Source organism: Arachis stenosperma, chromosome 3 (assembly GCF_014773155.1).
Source record: "Arachis stenosperma cultivar V10309 chromosome 3, arast.V10309.gnm1.PFL2, whole genome shotgun sequence".
Taxonomy (NCBI): domain Eukaryota; kingdom Viridiplantae; phylum Streptophyta; class Magnoliopsida; order Fabales; family Fabaceae; genus Arachis; species Arachis stenosperma.
Window position 1 is genome coordinate 24,105,100 of NC_080379.1, and position 16,538 is coordinate 24,121,637.

Here is a 16,538-nt window from a genome sequence, read left to right on the forward strand (position 1 = left end):
ACTAATTGAATCGGTAAAATTGGTCATACGTAAATAAAAATATAAAATAATAAAAAATTTAAAATTAAAATATATATATTTACTAACAGTTTAATATGTAAATATTTAAAATATTTAATATTTATTTTAATAATTGTATAAATTTTAAAGAATTGTAAATTAAAAAAGTAAGTATAAAATTAAAATTAAATTAAATAAATATAAAAAAATTTAATTATATATATATATTTTGATTAATAAAGTTAAAAGAAAGTCCTTCAAGCTTAGAGGCATCAAGTCACAGGTTAGATACCCAATTTCCTATATTTTGGTCATAAAATGTTGCCTTAGTCGCACATCGTTTCTACCGGGATTGATGTGCATAGGCCTTTACAAGGTTTATTCAGAGAGAGAAATAACGCCCACATGCGCATCACTTGCGTGCCTTAGGCTCTGTTTAGTTGATATACACAATGAGACATAAACATAAAAATACAAACATTAAAAATTTAGATATAAAAAAGGAATGTTAGAAAGTCACTAAAATTTGTAATGTATAGTCATTATTAATATTTTTAATAGTATAAGATAACATTTAATAGTATAAGATTATTCATTTTTTATAATTAAGTGTTAGTCAAATTTCAATAAAAATATTAGTTTTTTAGATTTTTTAATATAAAATATTTGTATCTATATATTGTGTTTGACAAAAATAAAGAATAAGACACACATATTTAAAAAAATTAAATTATCCTTCATTCAACTACAAATTTTATTACTATTACTGTACACCCATTACCCTAATCAGTGCATGTCATCACTATTGAATTTTTATTTTCTTTTAATATTTTTTATTTCTTCCAATATCATCTTAAATTATCATTTAAATAGTAAATATATAATTTTTTCGAAAAAAATAGAAAACTAAAGCTCAGAATTTATCAAAGATTAATAAAAAATTAAATGTACAATTTTTTTTGAAGAAAATAGAAGGATAAATTTGGTTGTAGAATCTAAAAGAGGAAGAGGAAAAAGAAAGGTTTGGAGAGATAAGAGGACAAATTTTAAAAATTGAATAAGGGTAAAAAAGTAAAAAATTAGTGTCTCATAAGTTGTGTCTCGGTGTCTCACCAAATTGGAGGTACACAAATTTAGTGTCTCCGTGTCCATCCGTGTCCTCCCATGTCCTTTGAAAATCTATGTCTCACCAAACCAAACAGCAGACATGTGTCATCGGGTCCATGTCTCAATGAGACATGGACATCAACCAAACATTACCTTAGTGCTACCCTCAGCAACACAAGTGTACCATGTACGTGCACTAGTTTTTGAAGCAGTCCGGTCTGTCCGATTTTTACTAGTTTTCTTCTTAGAATGGTCCTAATCTCAAACCGGAATGGAATATGTTTTGGTTCACTGATTATTCGGTCAAACTGACCAATCTGATCTGATTTTAAAAACTATGACATAACATATGCGTCCATCAACGGAGACATCAATTTTAACAACTATGGCATAACAGATGCGTCTATCAACAGAGACAAACGACTTGCAATGTGAACGCCTCGACACATGGAGGAAAAGACTAGAACACCTTATTAAATCAGTTCACCATCCATGAATGCCTCGATACATGGAGAAAAGACCAGAGCACCTTATCAAATCACTTCGCCATCAAAACCTTTCTATATGAGAGTTTGAAGTAATAGCTATGGGTTGGACTGTATCATAGACATGATGACTCTACAAATGAGGTTGTTGTTCACTTGTCGATGATCATGAGATATGGTGGAAATTAAACAGATATTCGGTCAATCGAATTTACACACTTCCCTAAGAAATTAAAATATAATCGGTCAACACTCTAAAGCATGGCTTACCAATATTCAAGATTCTGTCGGAGGACGACACAGAGACTCCAAGGACATCCATCGGTGAATTGTCTACAATGCACATGGTACTTTAGCCAATCCGACTCTACAACTCGGTACTCAACACTTCTCCGAATACTGTAATTCCTCACACCTTGTATGACTGCCTCGATGCTTTTGAATCTGTGACCAACCCGAAACTCCACTCCACCATTTGTGTTATAATCGTCCCCACCCATATTGGAAAATTGAATTACCTCATACATTGTGTCCAGATCCAATGTGTGATAGTGGCTAGGTACAGTTGATAGCTCAAGAATCAGTTGCGGAGCAGACAGAAGATATTGAATTGATCTACCTGACGAAATCTCTGATACGAAATCTTCATCCTCAATATCATCAGAAGAACCACCCTCATTGCTATCAGCAACATGCTTTTTATCGGACTCCTCATCGTCCACGTCCATGCGAATGAGAATTGGACTCTGCTCCCACTGTAGTTAGTCCTTACTAAATAAAGAAAAGTCAAGCGGACTAATTAATTTGATCCTCAAGTCCTAGTCAACTCCTATGGAAAGACTAGAGTTATTGGAGTACAAATTAATCAGCAAAGAATTCCAATTTCAATCAACAGCTGAGTTTGATAACTCAAGTGTTACTAATTACTCAACCAAAGCCAAAAGAGAAAAATAAATCTAAATTAAATTAAAAGCATTCATAAATAAAATAAGGAGAAAAATCAAATCTGAAATACCTCAAATTGCATTAATAAAAGAAATCAAATTTAACACGGCAAAGTTCATAAATTAAATTGGGAAAATAAATAAAAGGAACATTAAACCTGGAAATTGAGAAGAAGAAATTCCTAAATCCTTTAAGAGGAATCCTAATCATAAATCCTAAGAGAGAGGAGAGAGCCTCTCTCTCTAAAAACTACATCTAAAACCTAAAATTGTGAATTATGAATGTATGTTGTGTCATGTATTGTTCAATTATGAATGGATGCATTCACCCACTTTATAGCCTCTAATATGTGTTTTCTAAGCCGAGAACTGGGTCAAAAACAGCCCAGAATTCGCTGGTTATGAAATCAAACACGCTGATTTTTGTCACTGCGATGCATCCGCGTGGAGCACACGTTCGCGTCGCCTAGCTGTACGGCCACTATGTTCATTTTGAAGCCCCAGATATTAGCTTTCCAACTCAACTAGAACCGCGTCATTTGGACCTCTGTAGCTCAAGTTATGGTCGTTTTAGTGCGAGAGGGTTAGGCTGACAACTTTGCAGTTCCTTCAATTTCTTGTATTCCTTCCACTTTTGCACGCTTCCTTTACATCTTCCAAGCCATTCCTGTCCTGTAAACTATGAAATCACTTAACACACATATCATGGCATCGAATGGTAACAAGAGAGGATTAAAATTAGTAAATTTAAGGCCAAAGAAACATGTTTTCAATCATAGCACAAAATCAGGAAGGAAAAAGTAAAACCATGCAAATAGTATGAATAAGTGGGTAAAGAGTTGATAAAAACCACTCAATTGAGAACAAGATAAACCATGAAATAGTGGTTTATCAACCTCCCCATACTTAAACATTAGCATGTCCTCATGCTAAGCTCAAGAGAACTAAAAGAATGAAGGGGAATGGTAGAATGTATGTAATGCAACCTATCTATATGAATGCAACTACATGCAAAAATGATTCTACCTACTTGGTGAAAAAGTAAATAAATCTTTCAAGAACAAATATGAACTAGATTTCACTAATTCAAATCACAAAATAAAGTACAAGTAAACTTGCAAAAGAAAATATCTCATGAAAGCAGGGAACAAGGATTGAGCATCGAACCCTCACTGGAAGTGTATACACTCTAATCGCTCAGGTGTTTGAGGTTTGATTCTCTCAATTCTATACTAATCTTGCTTTCTAAGGCTTGCTCTTCATCTAACAATCAACAAAAATTTAATACACAGATACACATATCAAGAGGTCTTTTAAGGGTTGTAATGTGGTTAGGGTCAAGGTAGGATTGTATTTGGCCAAGTGGACTAAAATCTGAATCCTTAATTAACCTAAACTTCCCACCTAACTTAGGACAATCCATGTAATTACAATGCAAAATCTAACTGCCTATTAACTATGTTTACCACATATTCATATATCCCAAATTTAAGTACAACTCATATGCATTGATATTATTACTTAACTTGGGGTATTTTGTCCCCCTTTTTGTTTATTTGCTCTTTTTTTCTTTTTTTCTTTTTATTTTTTTATTTTTTTATTTTTTTTCATTTTCTATTTTTCTTTTCTTAATCTATTTTTTTTTCTTTTTCAATGCACATGATTAAGATATTGAATGCAAGAATATATGCTCAATTATTGTTTTGCACATTTTCACAAGAATACACAACACCCAATTCTCAAACTAAATGTTTTCAATCCCAATTTCCCCATACTTAAATCATGAACACTTTCACTAGTCTAAGCTAACCAAGGATTCAAATTAGGGACATTATTGTTTTTCGCTTAGAGTTAATGATGTGCTAAAATAAAGAATAAATGGGGTAAAATAGGCTCAAATTGGTTTGCAAAGGAAAATGAAAGGGTAAGGCCATATGAGTATGTAAGCTTAATGAAACAAGGCCTCAATCACATAAGTGCATGCATACATTAAACAATGGAAATATAGAATCAAGCAAGACAAAGATCACAATTTAGAGAGAATAACTCACACCAAAAATAAAATATTGGTTGGTAAAATGCAACCAATCAAATAAGCTCAAAAATCTCACAGGTTTTGTGAGTTCGAGCTCTAAACCATGTTCCAGAATATTATTTCTTCAAACAAGTTCAATAAAAAATTGGGTTCAAATTAGTGAAATGCTACAAAAATTTTCTTGAAAAAGAAAATGTTACTTCAAACAAGTAGTGGTAAAATTATGCACACAATGTAACAAACATGCAGTGAAACATGCAAATGCAATAATGAACTAACAAATAAAATAAAACATTGGCGTTGAGAAGAAAATAACTAACCCATGGAGATCGGTATCGACCTCCCCACACTTAAAGATTGCACCATCCTCAGTGCATGCTGAGATGTGCAGGTGGACGGGCTATTACAACTGCTATTTTTCTCTAGAGATTATGCAGATGGACTTGTCTGTTGCCCCATATAGAAGTTTTTCCTCTTTTTTCTTCTTCGGTGGCCAGCCTGAAAGAAGAGAAAAAGAAGAACAGGAACCCAAAAATAATGATAGAAAACAAATAAAATATGAGTGGGTAATACCAAATAATAAGGGTCTCAATTACATGGTAGCTACAACATGCAGTGAGAAAATAGTAGAAGCATACGGCATATCAATAGTGCAAGAATTGCAACAATGGGGAAGAGAGTGTGGGTAATGCAAGATAATATCAATTCATGTCAATGCAAAAGGAATACCAGTATTATAAAAATTAGCATTGACTTATGAATAATAATACCCAATCAGAATAAAACAAGTCATGAAGCACCGGAATAATGCAAGAAAATATGCAACAGTTGAATAAGAAAATTTTAACACCAATTGAAAAATAATAAATTTAGAAAAAAAATAAAAATATGCACAAAATTAAAATATAATGAATGAAAGTATGCAAATAGATTAAATAAAATAGAATGGAAGAAAAGAAGGATGAGAAGTTAAAGAGATGAAGAAGGAGTAAGTAAGAAAGAAAGAAGAAAGAAGAAAGAAGAAAAGATAGAAGAAATTAGGATTAAAATAGATAAGATTTCTGGCGCAGATCTGGATAAGCTGTGCGGCGCAGACGACGCAGACGCGTGGTTCACGCAATCGCGTGGTGGGTGATAATTTCAGGTGACGCGGACGCGTGGGTCACACGTACACGTGACCTAATTTGTGCTATTGGCGCGAGTGCAGCCGTGCGTTCGCATGACTCTCTGTTTTAAATGCAATTTGCCAAAAATATGGGTGACGCGGTCGCATGGGTGACGCGATCGCGTGAATGACCATATTTTGAAAACGACGCAGACGCGTGGGGCACGCATTTGCGTGATAGGGCTTTTGCTTCTAGCATTATTCCAGCCCAGCTCTATCATAACTCTCTGCCATACACCTCTTTACGTTGATTTTACAGTGCCACACGTTCGCGTGGGTGACGCGGATGGGTGGGGAGACTATTTCGCAAACAACGCGAACGCGTCAGCGATGCTTACGCGTCTCGTGCAATTTTTTTTTAATTATGCAAAATACAGAATGCAATGTTGATGCGGATGTTATGAATAATTCCAGGCATAATAAGATAAAATAGAACTAAAAACAAACAAAACAAAATAAAATTAAGATTGAAAAAGGAACGATCATACCATGGTGGGTTGTCTCCCACCTAGCACTTTTAGTTAAAGTCCTTAAGTTGGACATTTGGTGAGCTCCTTGTCATGGTGGCTTATGCTTGTACTGATCCAGGAATTCCCACAAGTGTTTGCAATTCCAATAGCCTCCGGGATCCCAAACTAGGCGCAAAGAGCCTTCAAGCAGGATTAAGCAAGTGACAAGGCCCCAAGAGTATTGATTGCTAGACTGAATTCTGGGGTCCCAAATATTACTTTTGCACCCGTCTTCTGGTTGAGCAATATTGTTCCATTCGAGTGGCAAGCAGTCTGAATTCTCACTGAAGCGGCCAAACAACATCCTAGACCCATTCAATTGAGCTCTACACCAACCTTTGCGTTTAAACTTTGAGCACACAACCATGTTGAACCTTGCTTGACAACTCCAACCACTAACCATCTTCCTCTTACTCGTAATGCCACAAAGAGCTCTAAGTTGACCATCCGTCTCTAGAAGCCCATATTCAAGTGGGAAAGTAAAGGTTAAGGATAAAAATTTTATCCACTTGAATGTTGTATTGGACAGTAATGGCTTTGGGAGAGGTGCTTCCAATGAGCTTGCAAGCTCCACTCCCTTGTGCTCTTCTTTAACAACTTCCACCTCTTTGCAAGCTTCTTCAATATCAACATCTTCCTCTTGGTAGCTTTCTTCCAATTCAATCTCTTCTTCATTGCTCACCAAGGGCATGGGAGGTTGTGCTTCTTCTCTTTGAATCTCCATCTCTTGATTAACCTCTTCCAAGTCTTCTACCATGACATGCCTTGGAGGTTGTACACCCTCCTCAACATCAATTTCAAGCATCTTGGAAGGAGGCTCTATGACTTGACTTTCCCATGGAGGTTCAGCATCTCCTAAGTCTTCAACCAATTCTTCTTCTTCGATAATTTCGGCTTCCTCCAATTGTTCCAGTACAAAGTCATGCTCCTTGCTGTCCATCGGAGTTTCTAGCTTCTTCTTCATGCTGCGTTCTTCAGTAGATTCTCCACTTGAAGCCATGGGAGTTCCTTGAGTGTCCGAACATTGGGAAGCTAATTGATTCATTAACTCGCCTAAGGCGGCCGTGAAATTTAGCACACTCTTATTCATCTCTTCTTGTCCTTGAAGAATAGCACTAAGGGCGTTGTTATCCAATGGAGGTTGGGGTGGAAAGGAGGGTTCATTATTTTGGAGAAAGGGTTCATAATAGGAAGGTGGTTCTTCTTGATAAGGATATGGAGATGGTGAATATTGAGGTGGTAGTTCTGGGTGTGGTTCATATGGTGGTTGGTGTGGTGGATAAGGATTAGGGTCATATAGAGGTGAATGGTTGTAGGTGACTTGTGAGTACGGTGGTTCAAAGCTATGTTGAGGAGGTGGTTCATTAGCATATGATGGGGCTTGTTGGTAACTACAAGGGAGTCCACCATATGCATCATCTTGGCACGCACCCTGGAATGGCTCTTGACTATAGTAATTAGGTGGAGGTTCATTGTCACGAAAGGGTCCACCATAACTATTGTCTTAGCATGCATTGTAGGATGGTCATTGTCCATGGTATCTTGGAAGGTGTTGTTGCCGAAAGAGTTGATCAGATCCTCGCGGCTCCGTCCATCTCTGATTGTTATGCATGTTCCTGTTATAATTTCCATTCCTTGCAATAACATTAGAACCAAACTCAAAGCGACGGGGGTGAGAACTCATAGTAACTAATAAAAATAAAAAAAACAAATAAACAAGTAAAAGAAAAGAAAATAAAATAAAATAAATAAGAGAAAAGATTTGAAAAAGATTTGATTTTAAGATTAGAAAAGATAAGATAAGTTAGGTAAGAGAAGATAAGTTTTTAAATTAAAAGGTTTTGAAATTTAAATTTTGAATTTGAAAATTAAATTTTGAATTTTAAATTTTGAAATTTGAATTTTGAAATTTGAAATTTGATTTTGAAATAAGATAAGATAAGATTTTGAAAAAGATATGATTTTTGAAAAAGATTTGAATTTTGAAATTTAAAACTAAGATAAGATAAGATAAAAATTTTAAAATAAAATATGATTTTTTTGTAATTTTTGAAAAAAATTAATTAAAATGAAGAGAAAAGATATTTTTGAAATTAATGAGGAAAGAGAAAAACAATAAAATGACACCAAACTTAAAATTTTTAGATCAAAACAAAGAAAACAAACAAGAAAAATATTTACAATAACCAATAATAAGGCACACGTTTGCAATTCCCCGGCAACGGCGCCATTTTTACGAACTGATTTTCTATCGGTAAAGAAATTCACAAATATAATCGCGTTGTAAGTATAGTTTCTAAACCAACAGAGAATCCTTTCGTGCAAAAGTTTTGGTTGTCACAAGTAACAAACCCAATAAAATTTATAACCGAAGTATTCAAACCTCGGGTCGTCTCTCAAGGAATTGCAAGGAGGTATGATTTATTATTGGTTAAAGAAAAGAGTATAATTTTTGGTTTTTAAAATATGGAACAGGTTATTTAAATGCCAAGGAAAATAAATTAATAATTATAAAATCTCTTGGCAAGGTATAAGAAATTGAAGTTCTATCCTAGTTATCCTTATCAGGTGTGATGAGAATTGGACTCTGCTCCCACTGTAGTTAGCGCTTACTGAATAAAGAAAAGTCAAGTGGACTAATTAATTTGATCCTCAAGTCTTAGTCAACTCCTATGGAAAGACTAGAGTTATTGGAGTACAAATTAATCAGCAAAGAATTCCAATTTCAATCAATAGCTGAGTTTGATAACTCAAGTGTTACTAATTATTCAACCAAGGCCAAAAGGGAAAAATAAATCTAAATTAAATTAAAAGCATTCATAAATAAAATAAGGAGAAAAATCAAATATGAAATACCTCAAATTGCATTAATAAAAGAAATCAAATCTAACACGGCAAAGTTCATAAATTAAATTGGAAAAATAAATAAAAGAAACATTAAACCTGGAAATTGAGAAGAAGAAATTCCTAAATCCTTTAAGAGGAATCCTAATCCTAAATCCTAAGAGAGAGGAGAGAGCCTCTCTCTCTCTCTAAAAACTACATCTAAAACCTAAAATTGTGAATTATGAATGTATGTTGTGTCATGTATTGTTCACTTATGAATGGATGTATTTTTCCACTTTATAGCCTCTAATATATATTTTCTAGGCCGAGAACTGGGTCAAAAACAGCCCAGAATTCGCTGGTTATGAAATCAAACACGCTGATTTTCGTCACTGCAACGCGTCCACGTGGAGCACGCGTTCGCGTCACCTAGCTGTATGGTCACTATGACAAATTATATATCGTTTCAAAGCCCTGGATGTTAGCTTTCCAACGCAACTAGAACCGCATCGTTTGGACCTCTGTAGCTCAAGTTATAGTTGTTTTAGTGTGAGAAGGTCAGGCTGACAGCTTTGCAGTTCCTTCAATTTCTTGTATTCCTTCCACTTTTGCACGCTTCCTTTCCATCCTCCAAGTCATTCCTGTCCTGTAAACTCTGAAATCACTTAACACACATATCACGGCATCGAATGGTAATAAGAGAGGATTAAAAATAGTAAATTTAAGGCCAAAGAAACATGTTTTCAATCATAGCACAAAATCAGGAAGGAAAAAGTAAAACCATGCAAATAGTATGAATAAGTGGGTAAAGAGTTGATAAAAACCACTCAATTGAGCACAAGATAAACCATGAAATAGTGGTTTATCACTTTCCATCCCGGATCGCTTGCTGTAGCGCGTCCTTTAGGTCAAAACAATCTTGTGTTTTGTGTCCATAGCCCTTCTGATAATCACAATAGAGGTTCTTGTTCCCCCCGGTTCTGTCCTTTAGAGGTCGGGGCTTCGACAGAATTTCCTTCTCAGCTATCTATTGATAAACTTCTACGATGGGGACAGTGCGGGGGGGGGGTGTAGTTGGTGAATTTCCCGACTCGGGGAAACGGCTTGAATGTTTTGGTTGGCCCGCCGTCACTGGCGTGCTCCTTCAGCCTTTCCCTGCCGCTGTGCTGCCGAGGTTGATTGTAGGCAGCTGCCGCTTGTTGGCAGCCACCACTTGACCGACTTCTTCATCGTTGATATATTCCCTTGCCACGCTTTGAATTTCTTGCATTGTCCACACTGGCTTCGTGGTGAGATGCTTCCTGAAATCCTCATTCAGAAGTCCATTCGTCAAGCAAAGACTGGCCACTGAATCGGTTAGGCCGTCAATCTCCAAAAATTCGTCGTTGAACCTGTCTAGGTATTTTCTGGTCGGCTCTCCTGACTTCTGTGTCACCCCAAGTAGGTTGATTGGATGTTTCGCCTCTGCAATGCGGGTGGTAAATTGGGCCAAGAAAGTGCAGCTAATATCCGAAAATTTGGCAACGGAACACTGAGGGAGGCTGTTGAACCACCGTATTGCAGGTCCTGCCAAAGTGACCGGGAAGGCGCGACACCTCACCTCGTTGCCTACCCCCTCCAAGTTCATTATGGCCTCAAAGGCCGTTAGATGCTCCTATGGGTCCTGAGTTCCATCGTACCTCATGTCCGTCGGCTTATCAAAGTGCTTTGGTAGCCGGACCTCGAGGACGAAATGATGAAATGGGGTTGCGCCCATTATCACGGGTTGTCGTTCTCTCTTCGGCCTTTCTCCGTCGTCTTCCCGATCTCGCTCCGTGGCACGTCTCCCTTCAGGCCGGGTGTATATCAAGGGGTCACGTCGTCTTCTTGGGCGTTCCCGGTCCTCTCGGTTACTTTCAAATTCAGATTGTGGGCAGGGCGTGCGCTGGGAGCGACTTCTCTGAGGAGTTCTTCCACGTCTCTCAGGAGATCGGGAATAGTTTGGTTCGGGAGTTTGTTGATGATGTTCCTGATCTGCCAGCTGGCGTTCCAGGTTCTACACCCTATTACGCAATTTCTGCATTATTCTGGCGCTATCGCTACCTGTTCTCCCAAAGGGGTGTCTCTCCTGGAATCGTGAAGACGGCTCGGGTTGTCGTAGAGGGGTCCTCGTGCATTCCCGGGAGAAAGCTACGGAGGCTGCCCCCTGGGCTCGGCCCCCCCGCCAGGCTCTACAGGACCCAGTATGAAGTCTATTTAGGCGTTCCTCATAGACGGCGCCAATGTTCGGTAGTTCGGATACCGGACGGTTCGGGAAGATTCCTCAGATGGTAAGGTGGGGTTTCTGCCTGATTCAGTGTTGCAGAGATGGGACTGAAGCAACCGACTTCATGAGTTCTTGGTGTGGAGAGGGGGTGTCACCTGCAAAGATACTCTGACACCTAAGTCACTGTGGTGTACAAGTGGTAAGCGAGAAAAGTTGTGATGATGTACCTCGGGGGAGGGGTAGGACCCTCCCCTTATATACCTTGTCAGTAGGGCGAGCCCCGCAAGGGAAGGCCTCTTTCCAGGAAGCTTCACTTCCTACAGCTGTCAAGCAGCTGGCAGCAGGGACGCGTGTTCGGGTCGGGAACCGGGCGATTTGTAAGCGCCGACCCGGTTATGTAGGCCGGTTAGTTACTGGTCGGGCGGTAGCTCTGCTCAGTTGGGTTGGGCCGTAACATGTTTTATTTTTTAATGGATATTTGACTAATTAATTCAAACAACGATATGTGTATATTTTATTTGTAAATCATATTAAGTAAGATTAATAAACAATAAAAAAAATATAAATTAGATTTATTAGAATGATTGACAATTAACATAATTTTAATCGTTAAATATAAATTTTCGTATAATTTTAAAGAAGATAATTTTCTAAAATATTTTGAGAAAAAAGAGATATGCATACTTGCATCAAAACTTATCACATCAGCATTTTTAATGCTAGAATATCACATGTTATAAGATAATATAATTATGCATTATTGATATATAATATTAATACAAAAATGCTAGGTATCTAAGTCTTTTGAATAACCAAATTTAACCAAGTTCTTAAAAATAAAAACCATTTACGCTCCTGCCACTTTCTCTCTTTTTTAACTTCTTCTTCTTGATCGACATTGTTGTTGTTATTATTTAATTTCTTCTTCTCTTTTTTTTTCTCCTCATCCTTTATCATCCTCATTGTCCTTGTTGTTCTCTTCATCTTCTCCTTCTATAAATATTAAAAAACTAAAGCACAAAAATGTTGATTCACAACATATAAATTTTGATGCAGCAAAAATTTGTGTACTATTCTTTAAAAATTTATGTACTATATGAAAAAATTTATATACTATACTAATAAAATACATGTAGCATACAAGATACTGATGTATATATCACAACAAGTTACAAACTTAAAAATTCAAGAAATTCAAAACACAGTTCCTTAGTTCCTTACTTGGTTAAATTCTATTGAAGTTGTAGTTAGTTTCATGACTTAGTCTCAGATAAACTTATATATATATAAGCGTCCTTAGTTGTAGGGAATACAATAGTTCATTTTCACAACTCAATTCCATCTAATTTTCTTCTACTCTAATTCTTTCCTGCATTTAGTGCAAAATTTATTTTCTTCTTCTATAATCCAAATGTACCATTATTCATTCATGTAACATATAAATTTTGATATACAATACAAAAATCTTAATCCATAATACAAAATTTTTTATTTGCACTGTAGAAATTTTTAGAGAATTACATAATTAAGTACTTTTTCGTCCTTAAGGTCTTAGGTCAAAATCAAAATCGTCCCCGGTCTTTTTTTCTTATTAAAATCATCCTCAATATTACAAAACGTTATAAAATCATCCTTATGTCCATAAATAATATTTTTTGGATAATTTTACCTTTAGATAAAAATAAAGAACTCTCTCCACCCTTACCATTAACTTCTGCCTCATCATCACCATGGCTATACCATAACCACAAAATAAATCAACAATCCAGCAACAGAAACATTCACAAAATTAGCAACAACATAAATTAAAAAAATTAAAAAGAAAGAACTCATGTATATGTTCTTCAAAAATAAAAAAAGGAAGAACGAAGAAGAGAGAAAGAGAGCCGCAGTGTCTTCTCCTTTCATTTTCTGTCTGTACCATTTACTCTCCACCCTCAACACTCCTCCCACTTTCATCACACCACTACCTTGGCCCCTTCTTCTCTTACTGCAACAAAACCATCATAAGTCTAACCTTAACTCTGCCCAAAATCAACAACAACAACACAGATAAAGAGAAAGTAAATCAAAGAAAAATATATAGAAGAAAGAAAATTAGAAAAAATAAAAGAATGAAGAACAAATTGAAATCCAAAAAATTAAGCAAAAGAAAGAAAAAAGGGAGCAGAAGTTTGGCTGAAATCCAAGAAATAACAAACTGTTATTTTGATCAAGTTAACCACATATTCTCCTCTTCTACAGACAACACCATGCCTTACCCAAAACCCTTTTATTTTTTCCTCTGTTGGCATCCCCTTTCTGTTCGCAACAACCCTGCCCAGAGTCGTTCCCTCATTTCTCAATCTCGTAACCTTCTTCTAAAAAAATGCTTCTAATTTGTCATTTAATTTCGCCGTGAAACTGTCTTTGACGACTATTGCATCTTTGAGCAGAATGAAGACCGGATTGGCAACAACTCATCGACGTCTCCCTCCTTCACCCTGTCGTTCGCAATGCCGCCACCATCTGTTGTGGCTCCTCCTCCGACAGCAGCAATAATCGCCTATGGTTCAAGTTTTGAAGAAGCTTCTATTGGATGAAGTCTCTTTATTTTGTGATTTTTTAATTTGTGTGTGTAATTCAATCTTTGTTCCTGTGATAATGGTGATGGTGATTGTGATCATGGTGACGGTGATGGTGATGAGAAGAAGATGAGTGGAGTTAGAGGTGAGGGAGAGTAAGAGTTTGGGACAAAGAGAGAGAGAGAAAGAGATTCGGTGATGATGATTAAGGGGGCTAGGGGTTAGTGATGAGGGAGAGTAGGAGACTGGAAGAGAGAGAGAGAGAGAGAGAGAGAGAGAGAGAGAGAGAGAGAGAGAGAGAGAGAGAGAGAGAGAGAGAGAGAGAGAGAGAGAGAGAGAGGAGCTCGGTTATGATGATAAAGCCAGAAGGGGGTTGGGGTAAGTGGGGAGAAGGGTTTTTTTTTAGAGGGCAAAATTGTCTTAAAAATGTTATTTATGGACAAAAGGATGATTTTATAATATTTTGTAATGTTGAGGATGATTTTAATAACAAAAAAATGTCGGGGACGATTTTGATTTTGACGCAAAACCTTAGGGACGAAAAAAGTATTTAACCCTAACTAGAACATTGACTCACCCAACTAACGAAATACATTCGCAGCAAAAATTTTGTGTGCTATGTGCAAAAATTTGTGTGCTATATTTCAAAAATTTATGTGCTATGTGTAAAAATATTTGTGCTATATCAATAAGTTTGTGTTATTTGCAAAATTTTATGTGTTATGCTTCAAAAATTTGTGTATTATATCAATAAATTTTTGTGTTCTCCAAAAAAAATTTATATATTACAGAAAGTGCAAAAAAGGAAAAAAGGAGTAGAGATGTATACACATTTTTTTGTTGGGCTTTACCCAACTTGATTGGACTTGTTATAAAAAAATTTGTATACATAACATCATTCATATTAATAATATACAGTATTTAATCAACTTGGATTGGATGAATAGTTAGCTCACTTATCTGCTTAAATAAATGTCGAGAATTCAAATTTTGCCTTATGCATGCAACAACACATTGACCTGCGGCTCTCGACGAATTAGTTCTTGACTTGTCGGGTTAAAGAATACTGTGGACAAAAAAAATAATATACAATATTTTTTAAATGATAGTTTAATTTCATAGTAATGATTTTTAATGTTAATTTTATGTAATTGATTAAAAGAATTATGTATTCATAATTGCACATAGAATTAGACACCAAGATACTTTCTTAAAATATTATTCATGTAAATCTGATTGGATGTCTATTATTTTTATTAAATGTCAAAATCCTGATTTACGAAAATATTAATTATCTATTTCTGCTGAAATATGATTCACCAAAATTTGATGAATGTTTATTATTTTATTAATTATTAAATGTATAAAACTTGACGATTCACGCTATACTTAAATTGCTTATATTTTGTATGTAATCAATTACTTAGTATGTAATTATAAACATATTTTCATAATGATAAATTAATCATAAATATTTTTATAATTTTTTAAAAAATATCATTTCAAAAATATCTGAAGTTTGATAGAAATTTAACTAAAATCAACAAATTTTAGCTAGCCCAAATCAATGATGAAATTCAATATAATTATGATTCATATATTTCACGTACGTATTATTATTTGTAGGATTTTTTTAATAAATATTTAACTAATTAATTCAAACATGAAATTTATATATTTTATTTGTGAATTATATTAATTAAGGTTGATACATAATAAAAAAAGAGACACAAATTAAATTTATTATAATGATTGAGAATTAATAGAATTTTAGTTATTAAATGTCAAATTTTGTTTAATTCTACAAAAAAGATATTTTATTTTCTAAAATATTAAAAAAAAGAAATATACATACTAATAATACTAATACTAGAATGTGTCATATTAGTATTTTTGGGGCAGAATACTATCTGTTGTAATTTGTAAGATAATATCATTACGCTTGATTAGTGTACAGTATTAATAATATACGATAGTTTCTTTTTAAATGATAGTTTCTTTTTATATTAATGTTTCTTAACATTAATTTTACATAATTGATTAAAAGAATTATGCATTCATATAATAGTTCAACTTGCAGAAAAATAACAATAGGAATTACTATGCATGATGCTACTTTCCTAAAACATTATTAATATAAATCTTATTAGATGTCTATTATTTCTATTAAATATTTAAATGTCCAAAACCTGCATGGAAATATTAATTGTTTATTTCTGCTAACACGTGATTCACAAAAATTTAATAAATGTTTATTATTTTAATTAATTATTAAATATATAAAACATGACAATTCACACTACAATAAATTGTTTATATTTTATATGTAATCAATTACTTAGTATGTAATTATAAACATATTTTCATAATTATAAATTAATCATAAATATTTTTATTTTCTAAAATATCATTTTAAGGAATATCTAAAATTTGATAAAGACTTAATCAAAACCAATAAGTTTTAGCAAGTCCTTGTCAATAATGAAAAATAACATAATTATGATTCATATATTTGACGAGCATATTATTATTTCTATGTTTTATTTCTTAATAGATATTTAATTAATTAATTCAAAAAATGATATGCATATATTTTATTTGTAAATTATATTAATTACAGTTGATATACAATAAAAAATATAAATTAAATTAGACTTG

At 34.5% G+C, this 16,538-nt stretch overlaps 1 protein-coding gene across 1 annotated transcript; it reads right to left on the reverse strand.

The window, feature by feature from the left end:
• Positions 1-10,215: 10,215 nt before the first annotated feature.
• LOC130965701 (uncharacterized) lies at positions 10,216-10,698 on the reverse strand. The gene has a single exon (XM_057890458.1). It carries the CDS (start codon positions 10,696-10,698, stop codon positions 10,216-10,218), a length of 483 nt encoding a protein of 160 aa, XP_057746441.1.
• Between the last annotated feature and the right edge of the window lie 5,840 nt (positions 10,699-16,538).